A 24036-nucleotide genomic window follows, 5' to 3' on the forward strand; every position below is an offset into this window, starting at 1 on the left:
TTCCTTCCCGTTTGCTCTTCCCCCCTCCTCTTGGCCGGCGCCTATCTTGTTTCAGCAGAGGCCAGACTATTTCTTCATACAGTCTTCCTTCATACTTTCGTGTAAATAACAGTGCTGGTCGAAAGGGGCAAAACTAGACAACTCACCTCGGTGTTCTGAGTTACTTACGAAGATTTGTCTTCTCGAGGCAGGAGCAAATCCTTTCCTTCAGTATGCCTCCTGATTTTGAAGATGTCATGGACAAATGTAGACAAATCCCCAGAAGACTGTGCAGATATCCCCAAAAGTTGTTGGCACGGATTGAATCAACATTCAAGGATCATGAGTCATCTGTGGTGAAATACTCACTTCCGCTGCTTCGTTTTCAGATTGAGATGTACAAGGGAGAGTTCTTTCTGAAGAGGCTATTACGTCTGAAGAGCAGGAATGATGAAAGGCTTATGGCTCATCAGAAAGATCAAATTAAACTTTTCGTTCAGAAGTTCGAGTGTATCGCACTAATTCTCTCAGATGAAAGAATTAAGGACAGAGAGGACGTATTAGGAGCAATTGGAGAATTTTTTCACAGGCTGCCATATTTGCCTTTCTTCCTCAACGAACAAGATGAAATGACCAACCCTTCATTTCCTGAGCTGTTAGATAAGGAGACACATTTGATCAAGGCAAAGCTCATGGATCTTATTCCTAAATTTCCAAAGTTTAATTTCCCAAAAACTTCCAGACTGAAGTCTCTTGATTTTCTTGGGAGGAAGCTCAGGGAGCTGCTGAAATATAATTCTGCATCAACTGCATTGGCGAAGCTCCACACGGAAGAGATACAAATACACCTCCAGAATGTTTCGCAGTTGGACATTGAGGAGCATCCAAAGATAGAAGATCTCGTTGACCGATTCACTGAGTTGGCATATGAGGCGGAGTACATAATTGATTCAATAGAGGATGATGCTCAATGGCAGCATTTCGTCTGGTTGGACAATGTGCTGGATGAGTTAAGACTTCTTAGCGAGAAGGCCGGAGGAATTCATTTGAGAACCCCTGATATGGAAGTCCAAGATTCCAAGAGTGTCACCCAGGTTTCAGTTGACAAGTTATCAACAAAAAATACATCAGCAATTGACGAAATTGTGGTGGATCTCAGTAACAGAGAAGATGAAATCCTCAACCAGCTGACTAGAGGACCCTCAAAGCTGGATATTGTTTTTGTTGCTGGAATGCCTGGTTTAGGCAAGACAACGTTGGCGAGGAAGGTGTACAGCAGTCGTAAAGTCATGCGTCACTTTCATCTTCGTGCATGGTGCTCTGTTTCCCAAGAATATGAGAAAAGGAGATTGTTGCTCGAAATTCTAACAGGGATTCATGGGCTTACAGAAGAGATTCGCCAAATGAGGGATGAAGATCTCCAAGATAAATTGCGTAAGTTGTTACTGAGAAACAAGTATCTCGTAGTTATGGATGACGTTTGGGGTATTGGAGCTTGGAATGACTTGAAAAACTCATTCCCAGATAATGCAAATGGAAGTAGAATTCTGTTCACCAGTCGCCTCCACAAAGTGGCCTCGGAAATTAAACCAGACAGTCCTCCTCTTTCTCTTAGCCTTTTTTCTCAGGAGGAAAGTTGGCAGTTGTTAGAAAAGAAGGTATTCAAGGAAGAATGTTGCCCCAATGAGCTGGTGGGAGTCGGAAAGGACATTGCTTACCACTGTCAAGGATTGCCTCTTGCTGTTGTTGCGGCTGCTGGTATACTGAAAACGACAGAAAAAAGCCAAAATTCGTGGAAAACAATCGCAGATAACTTGAGCTCACAAATAATTGATAATCCCGAAGCTCGGTGCAAAGAAGTCTTAAATCTCAGCTACAAACATTTGCCGGAGTATCTTAAATCATGCTTTCTATATTTGGGAGTTCTTAATGAAGATAGAGATGTTCTTGTCAGCAAGCTGATACGGTTTTGGATCGCAGAAGGTTTCATACCAGAAACTAATAAGGGCTCTGAAGAAGTGGCCGAGAATTTCTTGATGGATCTAATTGACAGAAGCTTGGTGATAATCTCCAAAAGAAGATCCAACGGCAAAGTTAGAGCATGTCGCCTCCACGATCTTGTCCTTGATTTCTGTAAGTCTCAAACCGAGGATGAGAACTTCTTTCAGCTGATAACCAGGTCTGATAATCCATATGCTTCTTTTCCTAATACAGATTATGGTTTCGAATTTGATTTTTACCATCATTCATCTCCCGTGTCATTTGCATCCTATCGGTTGGCTATATCTTTGAAGAGAAGCCACTTTATTGAATCAAAACCTTCTGGCTTGGCCAGCCGTTCCTTGGTTTTCTTTGCTTCTACAGATTCAGAACCAAAACGCCCTTATGACATCTCATTCATTTGGCACAACTTCAAATTGCTTAGAGTCTTGGATTTTGAATGCTTCAATTTGGGTATTTCATTTCCCGTAGAAATTGAAATTCTGGTACAATTGAGATATTTAGCAGTTGGAGGCTATTTGGAGTCCATTCCGCAGTCGATAGCCAACCTCAGGAAACTGAAAACTCTTATTGTGAAGGGATTAAGTCGTAAGATCACCTTACCAAATACTATCTGGCGCATCACAAGTTTAAGGCATTTTCATGTGAGTGTCCACGTTGATTTCGATTCAGATGCTGAAGAGCTTGGTGATTGCTCCTTATTAGAAAATTTGATCAGTTTTTCCCGCCCATCTCTTTCTTGTGGTGAAGATGCAGAGAGGATTATAAAGAGGATTCCAAATCTTTGCAAACTGAGTTGCATATTCTATGAATCACCAGATTCTTCCATGAACTGCAATCATTTTCCGAGATTGAACTGTCTCACTCATTTGGAGTCACTGAAGATATTCTACTATGGAAGCCCTCTTAACAATGGCGAGTTCATCCTCCCTTTGAATCTAAAGAAATTGACTTTATCAAACTTTCGCCTTCCATGGAGTCATATATCCACAATTGGGAGACTACCAAACCTGGAAGTCCTCAAGTTACTTTCTGGTGCCTTTGTGGGGAAAATATGGAAAGTGGAAGAAGAGTTTCAGAATCTCAAGTTCTTGAGCTTAGACAGTCTGAACATTGCTCAATGGAATGCCTCTTGTGATGATTTTCCCAAGCTTGAAAGACTCATCTTACAAAATTGCAAAGACCTTGAAGAGATTCCTGCAGAGTTTGCAGACATATACACATTGGAGATGATTGAAGTACATTGGTGCAGTGAATCGGCGGAAAAATCAGCAATTAAGATTGGAGAAGAAACTGCAGATATCAAAGTCCTTATCAGGAGTTCGAATTTGAATTCATGAGCACAATTTGGATCACGTTACTTGTACTTCCAGCAACTTGTAAGTCTATTTAATGATTTCCAGCTTTTCATACAATTGCTCCATTCATTTTTGAGATGACACCTGTTGTATTTCTATTTGCTTCAAGACACATAGCTAGTCGAAAACTACTTAATCTGCTGTTTCATAAATTGCAAAGCTCTGTAAAATCCGGGAAGGTGCATTTTCTGTCCTCTCGAAACTCATTGCGCGTTGTTGTCTTAATTCTAGTGCTAACTTGGATTTAAACTCGTTAGTACTGTTAATTGCTAATTTTGCAACGGACCACTCGTAGCTTCTCAAGCTAGGATTTTGATTTGGTAAATCATGTTTGAACTTGAACCTGAAAGCATTTTCTTTGCCTTAGATATTTTGGGGAATTGGTGCTCAAAGGAATGGAGGTTCAGGTCTATAACTTGAAGACTACTCAGCTGGAACTTTGGAGGGTCTCGTTCACCATAAGCAAGAAGTTGTTGCCAAGCTTTGCCTCTCATTGGAACCTTCTAATTTTGTATTCTAGATTATGTTTTTGAACTAATGTAGCAATCTGACCCTGATTGCTAGAGGTTTGGTGGATTTTTTAGATTGGATGATGTGTATTGGGACCAATGGCCTTGAAATCCTTACTTCCTTACTTATAATACTACATAAGAAGCACTTTCCGTTTCTACAGTAGAGCGATTTTCAAGTGCAACTTTGCTTAAATGGATGGTTTGTACCTTCGAGTGCTTCTCCTTGCTTAGAGGTATTGTACCTTTGAGGTGGTAGTGGTTGTTGTACATTTGTTTTGTACTGCCCCTGCTTCTGCGCTGTGACTTCTGTGGATTTCTGTTCGAAATTGGATACACATATAGTATTTTGAACACAAAACATGTCTTTTTTCTATTAAACAAGACATGTACAACTACTAAAACGAGTTTCCAAAAAATTAGCAAACTTAAAAATGAATAATAAAGTTCGGCAATGTTCAAGTTTAACCAAGTAAACAAAGGAAAACAAACTGCTATGATTTTTGACAATATACCATTCTTATCATCTCTTGCATATTTGCGTGCACAACTTGTTCAATCTCAACACACCAATTGCCTTAAGATCAAAACATAATTTGGATTCTCAAAACATTCAATACGAACAAAAGCTAACCTCCTAAGGGTACATCTGTTAAGAAAGACATAAACTGGGGTTCACAACCTCCCCAAAAACTAATTTTTAGGTTCTTGTCAGTGACAAATAATATACAGAATAATTGACGAAGAGCATAAATCCAATCATTATTTTACTAAGTGTGCACAATGACAAAAAATGTTCACATAACCCAAATACTAAATTGCAACACTTAATGGCCACGATTCAACACAATTCACAACCAAACGAAATGTCTAATAAGGGACCAGTTCACACATAAACCAGCATGGAATAGTGCTAAAAATTGCTTCTTAAAACAAAGTATCTGTTAAGAGAAAAGAGTTTTCGGGGAAATATTTTCTCTATTTCATACAAATGATACAATGGTATTAGACCTATATATAGGCTTATAATATAATAGGCTAAGATTCAATAAATCTGGATAAATATGCAAAATGGTGATTACCTATTTAATCCATATCTAACACCTGATTGATATATAATTTAAATTCAAAAAATTAGATAATTATAATTAGCTCACTCCAACACTACCCCTCAAGTTGGTGCATAGATATCCCTCATGTCCATCTTGCCGGATGAGTTGCAGAAATTCTTAATCCGCACAGTTTTGATAAGTATATTAACCAGTTGATTTTTAGATTTTACAAACGATTAAAAGGGGTTATGATTTATAGTAAAAACAAGTTTGTAAATATCACTTATTCTCAGCAACAAAAGCTAAATATATTATATAATTAGAAAGTTAAACAAGTTAAGACTCTTATATTGTTGAGATAGTGAAGTATATCATCTCAAATATATAAATATTTGATGAAAGATGATTATATATTCCTCTATTATTTTTAGTTTTAATGGACAAAATTATAAGTATATCCTTGCATATGAATTGGGTCAGGTATCTGCGATTTTCAAAGTTTTTGAATTGTGACGGGACGTCCTTCTTTGTTAATCTGATTTGCTGCTACCCGAACTACACATATTAAAACCGATTCGAATATCCTAAATTTGCGGTTCAGATCGAATCAATATTTACGATTTTTTGGGTTTCTCTGATCAAAATAAACAACCTATGTTACGTAAACTTGCAAATCTTTATTACTTACAATCAAACAAAAATTTATTCCTATCCTACCATAGAACCCAACAGACAACGGGAAAAAGAGGAAACCAAAGAACATTAAAGCGGTTAGCAGTTGAGAATTTTTTACAACCAAAACTGTAATTTATGAAGTGGAGTTAAGAAGGAAAACTTTAGATGTATATTTATGAAATTTACTTGCCTTATATATTTCTAAACATATCGAGCTAGACAACGTGAAAATCGTGATTGTTCATATTTTCGAGATTGAAATTATGTTCAAATTTGGATTAAAACCTAAACAAATAAACTTGAACGGGTTTGGTTCGACGGAGTTCAAATCAAGTACCAAACTATTTAGTTTAATTTACGGCCCTAAACATCACACAGACTAATCTCATTTTCTGCTTACACCAGTATGCGTATATCACAAAAGTTGGCTTCTTGATGACCACGAGTTTTGCTTTCACTGAAGGTATGTATAATGGTAGCAGCCTCGCTGTGTCGGAGGAATCCGGTGCTCAACAACGTGAGGGAGATGCCGCTGGCCGGCACAAGCGGCCTTTTCCTGTTTGCTAATGGTTAGGCGCAGGCGACAACTCACGACTTTGACCACTGAGCTCCGGCTCAATAACCATAAAAAGGGACTAAAATGGTGATAGAACGCCCTTTTGATCAAGTAGATTTTTATATAACCTCTTTAAACTGTTTTTTCTTAAATTAGAATAAATTAAGTTATAAAAATATTATTATTACCTTTAAAAAAAAAAAAGACAACTCTATTACCATTAAAAAAAAAAGACAACTCCGAAACGGATAATGCTGAGTACAACATATATGTAATGAATTATTGATGATCGTGGGATTATTTTCCTTATGAAATCGGAGTTTTTCCTTTGCTTTTGTTTTCTCTGAGTAATTTCAATAGAGTGCTTAATTGTTGAATTTATAGTAGTATCTACCACCACCTATCATCGGATATTGGCGATAAGTGTTTGTATTAGTGTTAATAATGGAATGTAAAGAGGATAAGGCTAATGAAGTTCAAATTGTAGCTAAATTGTAAATCTCGACATGTACGCAAATTATCTAAATTATGCATGATACCCAATTTTACACTCAAAGCTAATATTTATAGAACTTTGGGCATACTAGGCAAATCAAGTCTCACCAAAAGCCATCCACAAATCCACCAAAAGAAAGAGGAGGAAAGATACCCTCACAAGGAAGAGCATCAGCAAGCATTTCCCAGATCACAACTGCCTCGTTAACTTCACTAGGAAGACCTGGAGAAGAACCATACTATCGCGTAAGACCAGGCTTTCCCTCCTCTTTTTCCCGGGCTTGGGACCGGCTGTCTGTGGAGACAGGCAGAGTTACAAGCATACTACCACACAAAACAGCACAAACATACAAACAAGCAAGCCACAATCAAGAACAATAGAGAAGAAAGTGCAGACTTATATCACAAATTACTACACATTCCTTCAAAGCGATCAAGTCTCACAATTTACTTTCTTCACTTGTTTTCATACCAAGTCTCACCTTTTATCATAACTGCAGACTTAACCATTAAATCAACTAAATCATCACCATTAGTTACGAACTTGCAAATTAGGGGAATCAACCACTGAAACAAATATGATGCAACAGTTAATTTTCTATAGCATTGTACCAAAAAGAATTCGAAAAGGTTTAAGGAAAGCTCCAGTGAAGAGAATGCGATATAAAACAGATTTACATACAAAAAATAAAATAAAATAAAAAACTTAAAAAATTTGAAAAAAATCATAATGCTAGACTGATAAAGATCAAATATTATGTATTGCAATCATCCAACAAATAGACCCTACTCATGGGACCGTCATACAATCACAGGGGCTTAAGCTGCACAGGCAAACCATATAGAACTAATGATAAGTTGACCTGGAAAACAGGAACTCTTTCATTTCTTGAAAAATCCAACGAAATCAACCTCAAAGTTGTGTACGCACTTCAACCAAATTGATGATTTTCAATACTCGTAAACAAGGCATTTGGATTCCTCTCAATTTGTCAATCATTTACAAATGGTTCCATGAACATAAAAACCTGTGCCAGGGCCTGCCAAAATGGAACCATCTCCCAAAACAGCAACGCATACTATTGCTGATCTTAGATTGGACCTCTTGATGCCACACCATATCTGTTAGGACCATAAGCAAAGATTGTCCAACAGCTTCTTCCCAAGGATGACAGAATTCAGTCACATGCACTTTAAAGTTGCATACTAAAACCTACGTACCAGAGGATCACAAAATTCAAGTATGAAATGAAATTCACACAAAATACCAGTACCAGTGGTATGTAAGTTGATGACCACAAAAACAGATTGCATGCATCTGTTATTACATGACTGAACAATAACAGTACCTGTTCTTACATGACTATGAAAGCAGATATTGCATGCATCAAGCATCTGCTAACTACTGAGCATAACCGAATTTCTCTTCCATTCAACTGTAGATGATGAACGCTAGCAGCTGAGTATTCAATGGCGAAAGAGGACGAATCCCGTTAGACCCTCTTCAACAATAATGGACATACCAGTTACCACGCACCAAAAGCCCAAGAACGATAGGAGGCAAGAAATATACCTACTTCACCATGACCATGAACCCATACTGAGTTGCATCCTAGGCCGCACCCCATGGCATATCAGAAGTTTCTTTCCACATTCAAACATCAAAGTCGTCAATCAAATTCCATGTAGACTAGGAAGAGCCACATCTTTACCATCTATATGACTTGAAAGGAGACAAAAAAAAAAAAAAAAGGCAACGAAAGAGAGAGCTCATCCAAAATCTTGTTACAAAACCGGTTAGCAGGGTCCCAAATGCACCAACACTCCGGGAACAAGCTCCTAAAAATAAAAAAAGACAGAAGCCATCACCCACCACCCCCAGTGATTTTTTCAGGCAAAGAGAACATAGAAATAGCAGGTTGAAAAGAAAATCTCCCGATTTATTCCCATCCATCCAAGAGAGAGCTCTTCTCGCCTACACACACCACAAATCCACTTTTCTTGAAAGACGACATCAAAAGAACCAGAGAAGGACAAATCTTGAAAAATCAACAAGAACAAAACACACAGTGATACCTTTTCCTTGAGGATCAGGAACAGAGACTTCCAAGCAATTACTGACAACAAATAATGCATAAGGCATTTCTACAAGCATGGTGGACTATGGAAGAAGAGATTTACAAAGAATTTAGATTATATTTATAATAGTCTACAGACATCAAAAAGTACCAAAACCCTTGAAATGCTCAAGCCAAAAAAGAATGATAAGCATAGGTATGAAGATAAACCCCTCTAAAATAATGTACTAGCCTTTGATCTGAGGACAGAGACCTATGTTTTGGCCACCCCTCTGAATCACTGAAATCCTAGATTCGACACAGACAAATTAAATTAAAATGACATAGTAAATTAAAGAACAAGTAGAGAAAAATCATTTTTAAAAGAAAACAGCAAAAAAAAAAGAGTAGGGAAAGAGAGTGCTTATCCAATATCTTGTTACAAAACCAGTTAGCAGGGTACCAAACACACCGACACTCCTGGAACAAGCTTCCCTAAAATCAAGACAACAGAGAGAAGCCATCACCCACCTGATTTTTTCAGGCAAGAGAGAACAAAAAAAGACCAGGTTGAAAAGAAAATCTCCCGATTTTATTCACATCCATCCAAGAGAGAGCTCTTCTAGCCTCCACATACCAGAAATCCACTATTCTTGAAAAATGACATCAAAAGAACCAGAGAAGAGAAGACAAATCTTGAAAAATCACCAAGAACAAAACAAACCGTCATTAACCTCAAAATCTTTTTACCGTCTTTTTACCAATCAACTCTATAAGGGAACTGCTCAAAAACCAGAGCAACTGAGTACAGCAATACAAAAATAAAGCAGAAAGCAAAACTCAAAATTAAGGATCACAATCACATCAATTCCATAATTCCAAGAAGAACCGCATCCCATAATTCTAAGAAACATCGCATCCAAAAAGCCCATGTTCCATCTCAAGTAGTGTTCTGCAAAGAAGTATGAGAACATGAATAGCCTACAAAGACTTGGCACAAAGATGAGAATAATCTTAAAATAAAAACTGTCGATAATTTACCATGCAATCAGACCAATATGCATAGCCTTAACTCTTCTTCAGATCAAGCTGAATGAGCAAAATACCAGGAACCTCACCCATACAAATAAACTTGAATAAGCACAGAGATGCATTTGGTTATAACCCATTCTATTCATCGTGGATCAGGAAAGTTGACTCTGCAAGACATGCCGCCAGGCCAAAAAGATTCACAGATAAATTATAATTAAGGCATTGAAACCCCTAAATTCCTCTAGCACAAAAGAACAATTTGGGTAGGTGAGAAAATAACTCCCTCCAAAAAATTTAACTAGCCCTTGATCTGAGAATGGGAAGGCAAGTTTGAAACACGAATCACTTCACTGAAACCCCAAGCTGCACCCTAGTAATATAGGAAATTATAGAAGAGGAGCAAATCCACAGATATCCTAATCAATTTCAAGGAAACAGAAAAAAAACAAGTAGGGAAAGAGAAAACTCCTCCAAAATCTTGTAAACTGGAATAGCAGGTCACACAAATGACGAGAATGCTCCAATCCAAACTTCCCTAAAATGAAGACAATAGATAAGCTATTATCAACGAATACCAACTATTTTTATGCAACAGAAAGAATTGGTTGGCAGAAAAAAAAAACTCCCGATTTATCACATTCATCCATCCAAGAAGAGCTCTTTTTTGCTTAGGGAAAGAGAAAACTCCTCCAAAATCTTGTAAACTGGAATAGCAGGTCACACAAATGATGAGAATGCTCCAATCCAAACTTTCCTAAAATGAAGACAATAGATAAGCTATTACCAACGAATACCAACGAATACCAACTATTTTTATGCAACAGAAAGAATTGGTTGGCAGAAAAAAAAAACTCCCGATTTATCACATTCATCCATCCAAGAAGAGCTCTTTTTTTATTCCATCCATCCAAGAATCACGAATCACTTCACTGAAACCCTAAGTTGCAGCACCCTAGTAATATGGGAAATTAGAGAACAAGGAGCAAATCCACAAATTTCCTAATCAATTTCAAGGAAACAGCAGAAAAACAAGTAGGGAAAGAGAAAGCTCCTCCAAAATCTTGTAAACTGGAATAGCAGGTCACACGAATGACAAGAATGCTCCGATCCAAACTTCCCTAAAATGCAGACAATAGATAAGCTATTACCAACGAATACCAGCTATTTGTAGGCAAAAGAAAGAATTGGTTGGCAGAGAAAAAAACTCCCGATTTATCACATTCATCCATCCAAGAAGCTCTTTTTTGCTTCCCTCCATCCAAGAATTACTTCCATACGCAGAACTCCATCATTCTCAGACCACATCAAAGAACCAGAAAAGAAGACAACCTTTAAACATCAACCAGAACCATTCAAGAATAACTACATCAACAAACCGCAAAACCTCAAGATCAATCCTCAATCAACACCACAGAAATTGCTGAAACCCAGAGCCACAACATATAGCAACACAACCTAAAGCAACGACTGAAATACCAATGTTGAGCCCAAAATAAGAGATTATGTTCAAATACGTCCAATTAATTCACAGAGTAACATACAAGAGACCTTCCTCTCATTAAAGTTGCAAGTGACACAAAAAGCCAACAAAACTGAAATTGGATGCAAAGATGAGAACTGACAAATGAATTGACAAATTCAGATAATCTACCATAACACCAAACCTATTCATGTAACAAGCATAAACTCGATTCTTGTTCGGATCAAGAAGAAAATTCTATGGGAACTACCTAGAAAAACATGTTTGATGGCAGAATTTAAAAGCTAAGAAATACCTGACAGCAGCAATATTGCCACATTGACACAATCCTAAGCATCTGAGGACCATATGGAACCAAAATAAATTCAAAACCCTGAAGACAACAAATGGGCAAAGATAACTCTGATGGAGAAGCAGCAAAGTATGTGCGCAAATTGGATGGAGAGGTTGAAAGCTATTTCAACGGTGTTTCTCCTGGAGTTCTCAAAAAGAAAAATACTCGACAAAACTGTGTACAGGTATCAAAAGGTGCCAAAAGCATAAATTCTTCAAGTACAAGATTGTTTGTAAGAAAATAACTCCCTCCAAAACAGTTTACCATCTGAGGAAGAAAGGCTCAGTTATCACAACTCCAAATCACTGAAACCCGGTATTGCACAACACAGATTGATGCAGGAAATCAGAAAACGAACACAGCTGTCTCACAGAGCAAACCAGCACCTTTAGCCAGAGAACTCCCTAGTCAAACAGCAGAAAACAAGGACAGAGAACTTCTGGAATCTTGTAAACCAGTATAGCAGGATAAAAAATGCGACCAGACCCTCTTGCATTCAAGCTCCCCTAAATCAATACAACAGAGAGGATCAGTTACTAATTGACTCCCCGCCTAATTTTTTCAGGAAATAAAAAAGGAAACCAAAAAGGGAGGAGGGAAAAACTCCCAATTTCGTATAATATTCGAATGCAATATCTTTTTTAGCTCCACCTAAGACTAGGAATCTGCCAAGCCACGAGGAGGACATCAAAAGAACAAGAAAAAGAAAAGGCGACGATCTTGATAACAAAGAACAATCGGGAAATTACAAATCAACAAACCCGACAATAGTAAAAACACAAATCTTCATCAATCTTCGAACGACACCACACCAAAACTATTCAAAGTCCAGATCACCGCCAACAGCAAAAAGAACAACAATAACCACACCACAGATATGAAAAAAAAAACTCCAGGATTCAGATTACGCTCACATCCATCCAAGAGAGAGTTCCTTCCCACTGTACACATCCATCCAAGAGTGTTCCTTCCCACTGTACATGCCCGAAATCCATCATTCTACAATAAGCACATCAAAAAAACCAGAAAAGCACTAATTTTGGAGGAGACTTGATGTCAAATTTGTCTGATAATTGGAATTATCCAGAAATTACCACAAACAAACCAAAACTACTGCAAAAAATGGTATCCTTCCCGTTCAATCCTTCGAAATACCAGAGCCACCGCCCGGAAACAACCATGATTAAGTCTCAAAAATCACCATAAAAAAATTTAGCGATAATAAGCTTCAAATTAATCAAATCATCAAACCATAGAAGCAACTGTCCAACCCAGTGAAGATGATCAATTGAAGATCCTAACCTTCTGCTGAAACAAAAAACCACAACAATTGAATCTCATTTAGGGAAAACCTAATCCTAGAAAGAGCAGCAAAGTAGGTGCAGGCAAATTGAATGGAGAGGTTGAAAGCTATTTCAGCAGTGTGTGTCCTGAAGTTCTAAAAAAGAAAAAAAAAAACTCGAGAAAACAGTGTGCAGATATCAAAAGGTGCCAAAAGCACAAATTCCTCAAGCACAAGATTATGGGTGAGAAGATAACTCCCTCCAAATCAGTTTACCATCTGAGGAAGGCTGGCTCAGTTATCACCACAACTCCGAATCACTGAAACCCTATATTGCACAACACAATCCTAGACTCGAGAAAGAGCAGCAAAATAGGTGCAGGCAAATTGAATGGAGAGGTTGAAAGCTATTTCAACACAGTGTGTCCTGTAAGATCCAAAAAAGAAAAAAAAGTTGCCAAAAGCATAAATTCCTCAAGCACAAGATTATGGGTGAGAAGATAACTCCCTCCAAATCAGTTTACCATCTGAGGAAGGCTGGCTCAGTTATCACCACAACTCCGAATCACTGAAACCCTATATTGCACAACACAATCCTAGACTCAAGAGAAGAGCAGCGAAATAGGTGCAGGCAAATTGAATGGAGAGGTTGAAAGATATTTCAACACAGTGTGTCCTGTAAGATCCAAAAAAGAAAAAAAAACTAGATAAAACAGCGTGTAGATATCAAAAGGTGCCAAAAGCATAAATTCCTGAAGCACAAGATTATGGGTGAGAAGATAACTCCCTCCAAATCAGTTTACCATCTGAGGAAGGAAGGCTCAGTTATCACCGCAACTCCGAATCACTGAAATCCTATATTGCACAACACAAGTAATGAAGCAAATCAGAAAACGAACACCTGTCTCGCAGAACAACTCAGCATCTATAGCCAGAAAACTCCGTCAAACAGCAGAAAAGGAGGACAGAGAAAACTTCTCTCGAATTTGGTAAACCAGTATAGCAGGGTAAACCCTCTTGTATCCAAGCTCCCCTAAATCAATACAACACATAAGGCCCGTTACCGATAGACTCCCCGACTAATTTTTTCAAGAAATAAAAAGGGAAACCAAAAAAGGGACGAGGGAAAACACTCCCGATGCCGTATAATATTCGCGTCCAGAAAGTCTCTTTTAGCCCCACCGAAGACTAGGATTCTGCCACGCCACAACGAGAACATCAAAAGAACCAGAAAAAGAAAACACGAAAATCTTGATAACAAAGAACGATCCAGAAATTACTAATCAACAAACCCAACAATAGTAAAAGTTGAATCTTCCTCATCAATCCTCGATCGTCACCACACCAAAACTACTGAAAGTCAAGAGCACCGCCTACAACAATAACAACTACAGATATGAATGAAATAAAAACTCCAGATTCAGATTACCCTCACATCCATCCAAGAGATAGGTCCTTCCCACTCCACATGGCCCGAAATCCATCATTCTACAAGAAGCACAGCAAGAAAACCAAAAAGAAGAACCAAAAAGGGCTAACTTTGAAGGAAATTTGATGTCAAATTTGTCCGATAATTGGAATGATCCAGAAATTACCACATAAACAAACCGAAACTAGTGCAAAAATTGGTACCCATCCCGTTCGATCCTTCGAAACACCAGATCCACCGCCAAAAACACAATCATGATTAAATCTCGAAAATCACCATAAAAAAATTAGCGATAATAAGCTTCAAATTAACCAAATCATCAAACCATAGAAGCAACGATCGAGCCAGCGATGATCATCAATTGAAGATCCTAACCTTCAACTGAGGCAAAAATCCACAGCAAACGAATCTAATTTGGAGAAAACCTAGCCCTAGAACCTAAACAAAACCTACGACGAAGAAGAGCAAACCAATATCTTACCACACAACTAGCAGGCGAAAACGGCAGGTGCCAGTGGACTGGGTGGAGGGATTTGGTTCTTTATACATGTTTGGGAAGAGAATGAACGGTTAGGATTAAGCGGTCATCTGTGATCTGGTCGGTTGAAAAGAGGTCTTACCAAAAAGTCCGCTAGGACTTGGGCTAAGATTCTCTTACGCGTATTGGACAAAAGTCGGTTGTTTATTTAATGGGTTAATTACATTTACCTCCCCTGAGGTTTGATCATATTACCAATTAATCCCTATAATTTATCCAAATAACGGTCTCACCCTTTGAATGATCAAATATTTAACAAAAACCCCCTTAATATCGAAAATGCCTTTATTGAGGCCATGTTGCATTAAAAAAAGAACATATTTTTATTTTATTAACCCTAAAGCAATCTAAAAAAATAGAAAAAGTTTTTGCTTATTATTTTATAAAAACCATATATTTGCTTTCATAAATAGTTTTGAATCAATAATTATTTTAAATCTTAAAAATGAATATTAAAAATTAGATAAATTGAAAGAAAAATAAAAAAAAGAAGAAATTATTTTAATTCCTGAAGTATGGTTCAAATTGAGGAAAACATACCTTGTGCTCTCCGCAACATGCCTTGAACCACAAATTCGAACCATACTTAAGGATTTAAAATAATTGCTTCTTTTTTATTTTTCTTTCAATTTATCTAATTTTCAATATTCATTTTTAAGATTTAAAATAATTATTGATTCAAAACTATTTATGGAAGCAAAGATATAATTTTTATAAAATAATAAGCAAAAATTTTTTTCTATTTTTTTGGATTATTTGAAGGTTAATAAATAAAAATATGTTCTTTTTTTAATGCAATATGACCTCAAAAAGGGTATTTTCGGCATTAAGGGGGTTTTTGTTAAACGTTTGATCATTCAAAGGGTGAGACCGTTATTTGGACAAATTACAGGGATTGATTGGTAATATGGTCAAACTTCAGGGGAGGTAAATGTAATTAACCCTTATTTAATTTAGGAAATTTGGCCACCACAAGATTTATAGATTTTTTTTATTTATTCTTTTACCAAAATTATTTTTGAAAAAATCCTTGACAGCTGTGCATGTCAAAGCCCATAAGCTTTGGGGAACATTCTCAACACTTGCCTGTTGAATTGTTGACAGCTGGACTTTGATAGCAGTAGTACTTATCTTGTGTATGAGAAGAACTGTTTTTTGTTGTTATTTTCTAGAGTTCTCGTGAAAGAATATATCTGTAGAAAATGTAAAAAAAAATTTATTAAAGATCAATTCGTAGAAAAGATATAATTTTTTTGAAAGAAATATGGCAATCTGAACAAGGATTACTTTGGTAAATAGTAAATAATTGATTTGTTTGGACAAGTTATTATTTTAAAAAATATTTTTAATTACATCTCAAACACTTAACATAAATATACTGCTGGTATATATATGTTCATTAATATAATCTCCTTGATTTTTTTATTAGCGTGAATAAATAAAATACTTAAAAGTTTTAATTTCAGTTACAATCTCATAACAAAATAGCGATTGAAATGCAATATAGATAGCAAGTTTGAGTAGGGATATCGGGTACATCTATGTTTATTAGTATAATCTTCTTGATTTTTTTTAATATGTGTGAATAAATAGATACTCAAAAGCTTTAATTTCAATTACAATCTTATAACAAAATAGTGGTTGAAATATAATAATAGATAGCAAGATGGGGTAGGGATTGTTGCGTGATTGATGTTATAGATAATTATTTTTAAAAAATTGATAAATAATTATTATTCAAAAAATATTTTTAAATTCATTATAAAAACTCGTGCTTTATATCATAAATATGTGGGTATATCTATGTTTGTTTAATATAATCTAGTTGATTTTTTTTTTGAATAAACAAAATACTCAAAAGTTTTAATTTCAACTATAATATCATGATGAAATAGGTGTTGAAATGCAATAATAGATAGTATATTATTTGTCAAAATTTATTTATTTGTATTATTAATATATTTTTTAATTATTCTTTTATTTCACATACATTACAAAAGTGCTACATTATTTTTTCAAAAAAATTATTCCAAATAATCTATTATTCAAACACAGGCTGATATTGTTGCCTAATTGACGTGGTAGATAAGTATTAGACAAAAACATTAATAAGCAATTGAGTGCCAATTATATTTTTCGAATGGACAAAAATGTGAATTTGGAGACCTTTCTTTTTATTTTTTCTTTTTATAAAATGGACCGAGTGAAAAAGTCAAATGGTCTAAATGAAGCACAAGAAGACTCCAGATTTCTGTGAAGTTGATATTGGGCTGGAATACTCCAGAAAATTCCAGACTCCTCTGATGTCTCATTTAGGCCATCTTGAGTATGAACTGCATCATTGCCCAGTTCGGCTGACAATATGCACCATGTTCCTGTAAACTTCTACGAGACCGGGCTTCAGCCTTTAATGTTTAAGCTTTGTAAGCATTCTTCAGTTTCTAGGAGATTGGGCTTGGCAGCTGATTTGTGGGCACTTTGCCATGGCATCTGTGGTTTTGAAATCCTATATATATATATATATAAAAAAAAAAAGAGTTATAGTTTGTCTGTTGGGTGATTTTTATCTAATATTTTAAGGGGCAATTTAGAGATTGTATAAGTATCATACAAGTAATCCACCTTACCGTACAAGCGGGCCATGCTCATTGGGATATGAGTTTACTAAAGTGCCCTTTGTGAGATGATGATTACATTCATAAATGGTAGTTATGTGTTGTTAATGATAAAACACAAAGGAAGTGAGGTGAATTGGGGGAAAGCCATCCTATTGAATTAAATGTGTTTAAGACAATATTAATTGGCCAAAGTAGAAGAACCATTTGAAAACTCTTTGTGAATTGTAACCGTCCGAAATTTTGTGCTCTTCATCGTTAAAGTTTAAGAAACATTAATTGCATTCTTCCAACAAAACACACTCATTTGAACAGGTAATTGCAGCATGTTGAAGAGCTCATTAAAGTGTGAGAGATTAAGAATCATTTGAGTTCAATGTTCAAGTTGTAACTGAAGACCCCCTATTTTCTCCACCATTTATAGATTAGTTTCTGAACTAAGTGGTAATAATGGTAGTCATTAATATAAAAACTGTGGGTTCAGATGTTTCTATTTCACACCATTAGAGTCAGATTTGTAGAGGTATGCTCATTTTCACTCTTTCTTCTCGCTTTGTTAACTGTATAGCTTTGTTTGCACAATAAAAATTCCTAATTTAACTTTTGTAATAGCTATTGCAGGTGGGTGAAGTGTGGGCAAATTTTCTTAGATTGCATTTTGTTCCTCAAGGTACAAGGTAATTGTGTATTTCCACTTGATGCATGTCGTCTGTTGTTTAAATGTGATTTCAATTTTATTGCATTGATTACAACTATGTGGCGATTTTAGCAAGTGTTTGAATGATTGATCTAGTTTTAAAAGTATATTACAGGTGATGCAATTTTTTATTTCAATAGTTAAGTGCATGAATTGGTGTGTGTGGATTGAAATTACTAATTGAATAGACAAATCTCTATATTCATATGCTATTTTATTTTCTTACTGAATTTAGTTGAACTCATGACAGAAGTCTTCAGAAGTAACAACAAAACCAAGCTCCACTCTAGAAGTTCCGACCACAATTACTAAAACTCAAAGTTCTGCAGAAGGTGCTCAACTACCAATTAAGAAGTACTGTATCTAGAGAAGTAGAAATCTAATTGTGTCTTTGCTCATTCCTATATCACCTACTCTTCATTAGAAAAGATTGCGAGACTGCTACCCCAGTTATTTACTTAAGCATCAACCCTCAATTTGAACTATAACTCATGTCTATTATCCCTTCACTATGGTTGCGGAAACTTTTAAAATTCTCTCAACTGATTACCTATTATAATAATATGCAATATTTAGATGAACATGGTATGACATTTTTGGCTACCATTAATAGTATACCTTGCCTAAGATAAAAACAAATTATCCAACATTACCAAATTATTCAACAAAACCATAGGTATAAACTCCCATGCTTTGCATGGGCCTTCTCCCTAGTGCTAGAATAGAATCGAGTCAAATTCTCGAGTGGATATTCAACTTGTCAATTAGATCACGGTCTCACAAGTTTTATTTCAGGCTAGTTGAGAATAAAAGGATTATTTTACATCACATTATAATAATATTGGTTTACTTTTTTTTTTTTTTTTGCCGGAGACGATAAACCTAATCTATCTTACACTAAGGGGAAGGGGGCGGGCCTAAGGAGGCCCAGGGATAAGTCGGAGGAGACTGAACCACCACCGGACCTAATAATATTGGTTTACATCGTGCCTAAAATCTATTTATACCATATCTCTATGTAGAGTAAATTGATTTGAATTGAAACTTGTGAAGTCTTTGATCCCTTGTCAATCGTGCATACGCAGGTCATAAGTTTTCAACATGGTGTGGAAATTGGGAACTTGTCACCAGATTTTATGGATGTTTCCTTCCTTCATTGTGCTACTATTACGTAACTGGCAATTAGGTCTCCGATTGACCCAAAAAAAAAAGACTTGGGTATTTAAAATTTTTGCTTCTTTGTAATTCTTTTTGGTACAAAGTGTCATCATAAATTTATGACCTATATGTTCGATATGTGAGATTTTTTTTTTTTTTTGGAGATTGTCTCACATTGATTATAGCTACATTAGTTAATATGCTATAAAATCACCAGTTCTTTTCACTTAAAATAATCTTGTGTATACAAAATTAAAAAAAATGATTGATCTACATTAAAACATAAAATAGTTCAATACCCTTGTTTAAGTGAATTATGAACTGTACATATAATCACATCTTTCTGAAGACTCAGCAGATCATTGTACATGCATTATTCACTCCGGATCCATTTTAACATGAACTCCCAATCTCCTGTCATGTGATTTTCCTTTCTCCCACAATGAAACAATTTTGTTGATATAATTGACTAGAACTTCGACTCAATTAAATTGTTTTACTCCCATAACTTTTCCTCTCCAAGTATATCTGGACTAAGTACTAACTTCATGGATCCCCATTGGATTATCTTAAAAACAGAACAATGGACAATATTGAATTGGATGATAAACTTCGGTCAGTATATCCCATAGAGATAATTGCTATAGAATTGGAAACCTACCTAATTTCTTATTGAAAAAACTATGATGGTTTTAAAAAAAAACACTCACAAGTACCAACAAAAGCAAGATCACAAATCAGTAGTGCATTACATAGATGTTATACTCAACAGTAGCTTCACCAGTCTTGAGATTAAAGGAATGAGTTCTAGCCTGAGCATAGCCCCGAGCTAACCGGAGAAGCCCACTTCCCCCGATCACCGGCATCTCCCTAACCTTGTGGAACACCGGATTCCTCCCTAGCAAGGTGATAGTGCTTCCATTATACTTCCCTTCAACAAAAACAAAATTCATTATCATCAACAGAGCCAACTCCGCTTGTGAAGCTGATGCATAGAACCCTTGTGCTCTTGCAACTAGTTTGGAGCTCAGTTCAGATTCTATGGTCACCGGATTATCGATCATGTTAACAAAGCCAAACCCATTACGGAATTTTGGTAGTGGCTTCACTACTGTGACTGAAGTGGGGTGTATACCAGTGCCAATATCATGCCAGAAGAATCTAAAATGGCTTAGCTTTTCTTCTCTTAGTTCGAGTGCTTCTTTGTTAATTTCTTTGACAAACTCATGCTTTTGCTTACAGGTGACATGAATAGGCATGAAGAAAATGAGGATGGCAATGGTGGAGATGTTGAAGGCTGAGATAGTACTAGCCATTGAGAAATTATGCACTGGAAACTTAGTTTCTAACTAATCAGGAAAAGTAGATGAAGGCAATATGTGGAGGGGGCTGTCTATATATCTGGAGAATTGGTAGAAGCAATTCTTTAAGACGCCATATGCCTAAAGAAGACAAGCTAACACATGCAAGCGTGGTTTTGCTTTCTTGTTTCAATGATTAATAGTAGTTTCCACTTACTTTCTTGATGATTCAAATCCGTGACCTGTCAATTACCTGTGAAGAGTGGTTTTGTTCTGGATACTGTGAAGTGAATATGTGCTCTTTTTCTGTTCTTTTTTTTTTTTATTTTGGGAAAGGTTTATATGGATTATGTACATCAAAGGTAAATTCTCAAGTAGCTTCTAATGTTAATTAAAAATTAGGATTATTTTCTCTTTCTTTTTTCCCCAATTAGGATTTTTGTCCTGTGTAGGTTAGACTTGCATAGCATTAATTTATGTACATCAAAGATAAATTATGCTATATTGTGGTTTGGAGTATTTTCCACTTTTTTCAATAGAACAATTATACATAGAGAAGTGATATCTCATTTGAACTTTCAAAAGTATAGCATATTCATTTGTTTATTTATTGGACACTTAAATGGTATTTAGAAACTAAAAATGGTGTGAGTTATAATTGGAATAATCAACATTTGGACCATGCATCAAGACTCATCTTTTTAACTTGAACAGATTAAACAGATAGTGGTTGAAAATCCACTTTTTCTTATTTTATTTCAATACTTATTAAGACAGAATACCAACTTGGAATTTTCAAATGTTCATAGAATGGCTTCAAAAGCTAAAATAAAGAAGAGTAGGTCATCATTGTATATCAGGTGTGCATCACAAATCTCCCATTTCGAAGCATCTTCTACACATGAGGCAACTACATCAAGATTCATCACCGACTCTTCTACTTTCAATAAGGTAAATCTTGAGACTCAAGGGATGAAAACAATCAACTAAGGTGACAATATTATTTCAGTCACCTTTTCAAATTTTCTTCCTTGGCTGCTGCTTAAACCGTCCACCTACAAGCTAGACAAATTAATCATGACTGAGTGAGTGGGAAGAATGTGTTAGCAGGAAAATGGGTTCTGCATAACATGATGGTTAGATATCCTTTTTTCCACTTTTCCAGAACATAAATTATAGTGGGATAAAGCACATATAAGTCAAGGACAGCATCTGAAAGTCACGCTCACTAGCTACTAGTATATAAAACTTAAGCAAGCAGTAAATTCCCCATGCTTTAGAATAAATTATTGAAAAAAGTTATGCTTTTTTTGGGTTGGAAATAATTTACTCGACTTGCCTTTGAGTGAAAGTTGTCCCCTTGAATTGCTATTTTCTGAAGTTTTTTTTTATAAAGAAATGTATTTTAGCAATTTAATAGTTGTGCGATAAAAAGATAATTGAGATATGTGTTCATGAAAAAACATCAAAATTTTTTTGGAGAAAAATTACTTTTCCAACAAGGAAATTAATCCTATGAAGACATTAAATTCTTTTATGTTAGAAGATTCATGGCTCAGGGATGAAGGTATGGGGCGCAATTTCCTGCATAGTCCTTATTTTTTTAAAAAGCAAAAAGAAAAAGAAAGAAGTGGGAAACATTTTATTTTCTATTCACTAATTTTTTTTCTACTATAGTTATGGGAAATATGTTAAAGGAAAATTATATTTTACTACTAACAAAGGTATTCCGATGTCCTTTAAAAATAAATAACAAAAAAGTGGCAAGTGGAATCCCCTCTGTGCCATCACCTTTTTTTTTTTTTTTTTTTTTTTTGCCATTTAGAAAGTCCTTGAAGAATCTTATTTGACAAACTAATAGGCCAGAGCAAAAGCATTGCTAAAAAGGAAACGAAGACGAAGAGTTTGAAACATCAAGATTTTTTTTTTTTTTCTCTCTGAAACATCCAAGATTCAAGAGCTGAAATTGTAGCTTGTATTAGACAACGATTTAGCAATAGCTGGATCTTTTGTTGGCAAGTACATTGGAAATAGTAGGGTAAATCTTTTAGTATACTTAACAGTGTGTACGCTAACGAATCTAGATACGCCTGCATATGTAAAATTTAAAATTCAACTCCAAATATTTGTTGTGTTTGGATAGCAAATTATTTACATAAAATTATTTGTTTAAATCATAAATATATTTTTCAATTACCTTTTTATTTCATATATATCACATCAAAAAGTGATACAATATATTTTTTAAAAATTATCCCAAATGATCTCTTATCCAAACACACTAGACAAAGCAAGTTCCATCGTGTATGGACAGCTCCATCATGTTGCTTTGGCAATCACCTCTCCTATTTTTGCCTTTTTGGTAGAGCAGTTCCAGAAAGTTGGTTTTGTGCAGCATATCTGCTGTGGCGGGGGAGAAACAAAAAGTTCCACGAAATCAGAAAACTTACATTCAAAGCCTCGACAAACTGTCCTGCACTTCAGAGAAACAACAATGGACTCAGTAATTACATGGGATTCAAACTCATTCATTACATGGTGACTCTGTACGCTGTTTATTTATGTATTAGGCTGTGCAAGACTGAAAGTCGTAGTTCAAGTTGGCTAACACATCTCCTTATGCCCAAGTTTCTTTTTTACTAAGTTTTGCAGAGTAGTTTAACCGATTGTATGCCTATTTATATATGTGAATCACTACAAGTTATATCAGAGAAGTATGAGATTTACTTCGGAAAACTGACCGATTCAAGCTAGATTAGATTTCTAATTTTGATAAAATGGAATTCGGTAATATTGAAATATATTCAATTTTAATATTTGATAAAATGGGTCGAAAATGGATATTAAAAATACATTATCAAATTACCAATTACTGGCTTAATTAGTAAATACTAATAATTACTAAATACTAATTAGTAAATAATAACTAATAATTACTTAACTACTAACTGGTGACTAGGCACGTTAATAAGCAGGGTTTGAGTTGAATTTCTAAGATTTAAATTCAAACTCATTAAATTTAGTTAGACCCAAACCCTTATGGGTCTGAAAAAGTAAACTCAGATTTGGATCTTCATAGATTGGATATCCGTGGATACCTTTTTGAACATACAGTGAATAACCAAAGTGAAAATATTTTGAAATATATAGAGTCAAAAAATAACATAAATATTATCCAATTTTTATTTTTAAATAATAAAATTAACATTGATGATGTTCAATACAATATTATATTAACTAAAACTATTTATTTTTAAAGTTTCATCCGTCTCTATTTTCAATCTTTCATTTGTTTACTTTTATTGTTTCTCTTCTTCCTAAAAATGTTTGTACTAATTACAATGACATAGAATATTAGATTATTTTATAAGTTTGTTGATACACATACAGAGAATATTACATGGGTCTAGGTAGGGTCTAATTTAGATCTGAATCATAAAAAATCAGACCCTACTCAGACCCATGGCTCTCTTGCAGGATCTGGGTCT

At 35.4% G+C, this 24036-nt stretch overlaps 2 protein-coding genes and 1 long non-coding RNA gene across 15 annotated transcripts; 1 reads left to right on the forward strand and 2 right to left on the reverse strand.

Moving 5' to 3' along the window:
• Positions 1 to 4006, forward strand: LOC113693826 (putative late blight resistance protein homolog R1A-3). The gene is made up of 2 exons (XM_027212594.2): positions 1 to 3359; positions 3706 to 4006. The coding sequence occupies exon 1, from the start codon at positions 213 to 215 to the stop codon at positions 3318 to 3320; it is 3108 nt and encodes a 1035-aa protein (XP_027068395.1). The 5' UTR covers positions 1 to 212; the 3' UTR covers positions 3321 to 3359; positions 3706 to 4006.
• Positions 4007 to 7359: 3353 nt separating this feature from the next.
• Positions 7360 to 14826, reverse strand: LOC113693900 (uncharacterized). Of its 13 annotated transcripts, XR_011841456.1 has the most exons (7): positions 13614 to 14824; positions 13335 to 13486; positions 12443 to 13237; positions 9724 to 12034; positions 8199 to 9634; positions 7975 to 8084; positions 7360 to 7838 (listed from the first exon to the last, which is right to left on the reverse strand). It is a non-coding gene; the product is annotated as an uncharacterized lncRNA (long non-coding RNA). The 13 variants fall into 13 exon arrangements; XR_011841451.1 differs by having other exon boundaries at positions 12443 to 12527; positions 12623 to 14825; XR_003449216.2 differs by having other exon boundaries at positions 12443 to 13486.
• A 4955-nt stretch (positions 14827 to 19781) lies between these two features.
• LOC113737835 (dirigent protein 22-like) lies at positions 19782 to 20630 on the reverse strand. Its single transcript, XM_072082043.1, has one exon. It carries the CDS (start codon positions 20561 to 20563, stop codon positions 19985 to 19987), a length of 579 nt encoding a protein of 192 aa, XP_071938144.1. The 5' UTR covers positions 20564 to 20630; the 3' UTR covers positions 19782 to 19984.
• Between the last annotated feature and the right edge of the window lie 3406 nt (positions 20631 to 24036).

This window comes from Coffea arabica, chromosome 1c (genome assembly GCF_036785885.1).
Source record: "Coffea arabica cultivar ET-39 chromosome 1c, Coffea Arabica ET-39 HiFi, whole genome shotgun sequence".
Lineage (NCBI taxonomy): Eukaryota > Viridiplantae > Streptophyta > Magnoliopsida > Gentianales > Rubiaceae > Coffea > Coffea arabica.

Excerpts from the sequence above, each read along its gene's own strand:
- LOC113693826 (XM_027212594.2), top strand. The coding sequence starts at position 213 with ATGCCTCCTGATTTTGAAGATGTCATGGACAAATGTAGACAAATCCCC.
- LOC113737835 (XM_072082043.1), bottom strand. The coding sequence starts at position 20,563 with ATGGCTAGTACTATCTCAGCCTTCAACATCTCCACCATTGCCATCCTC.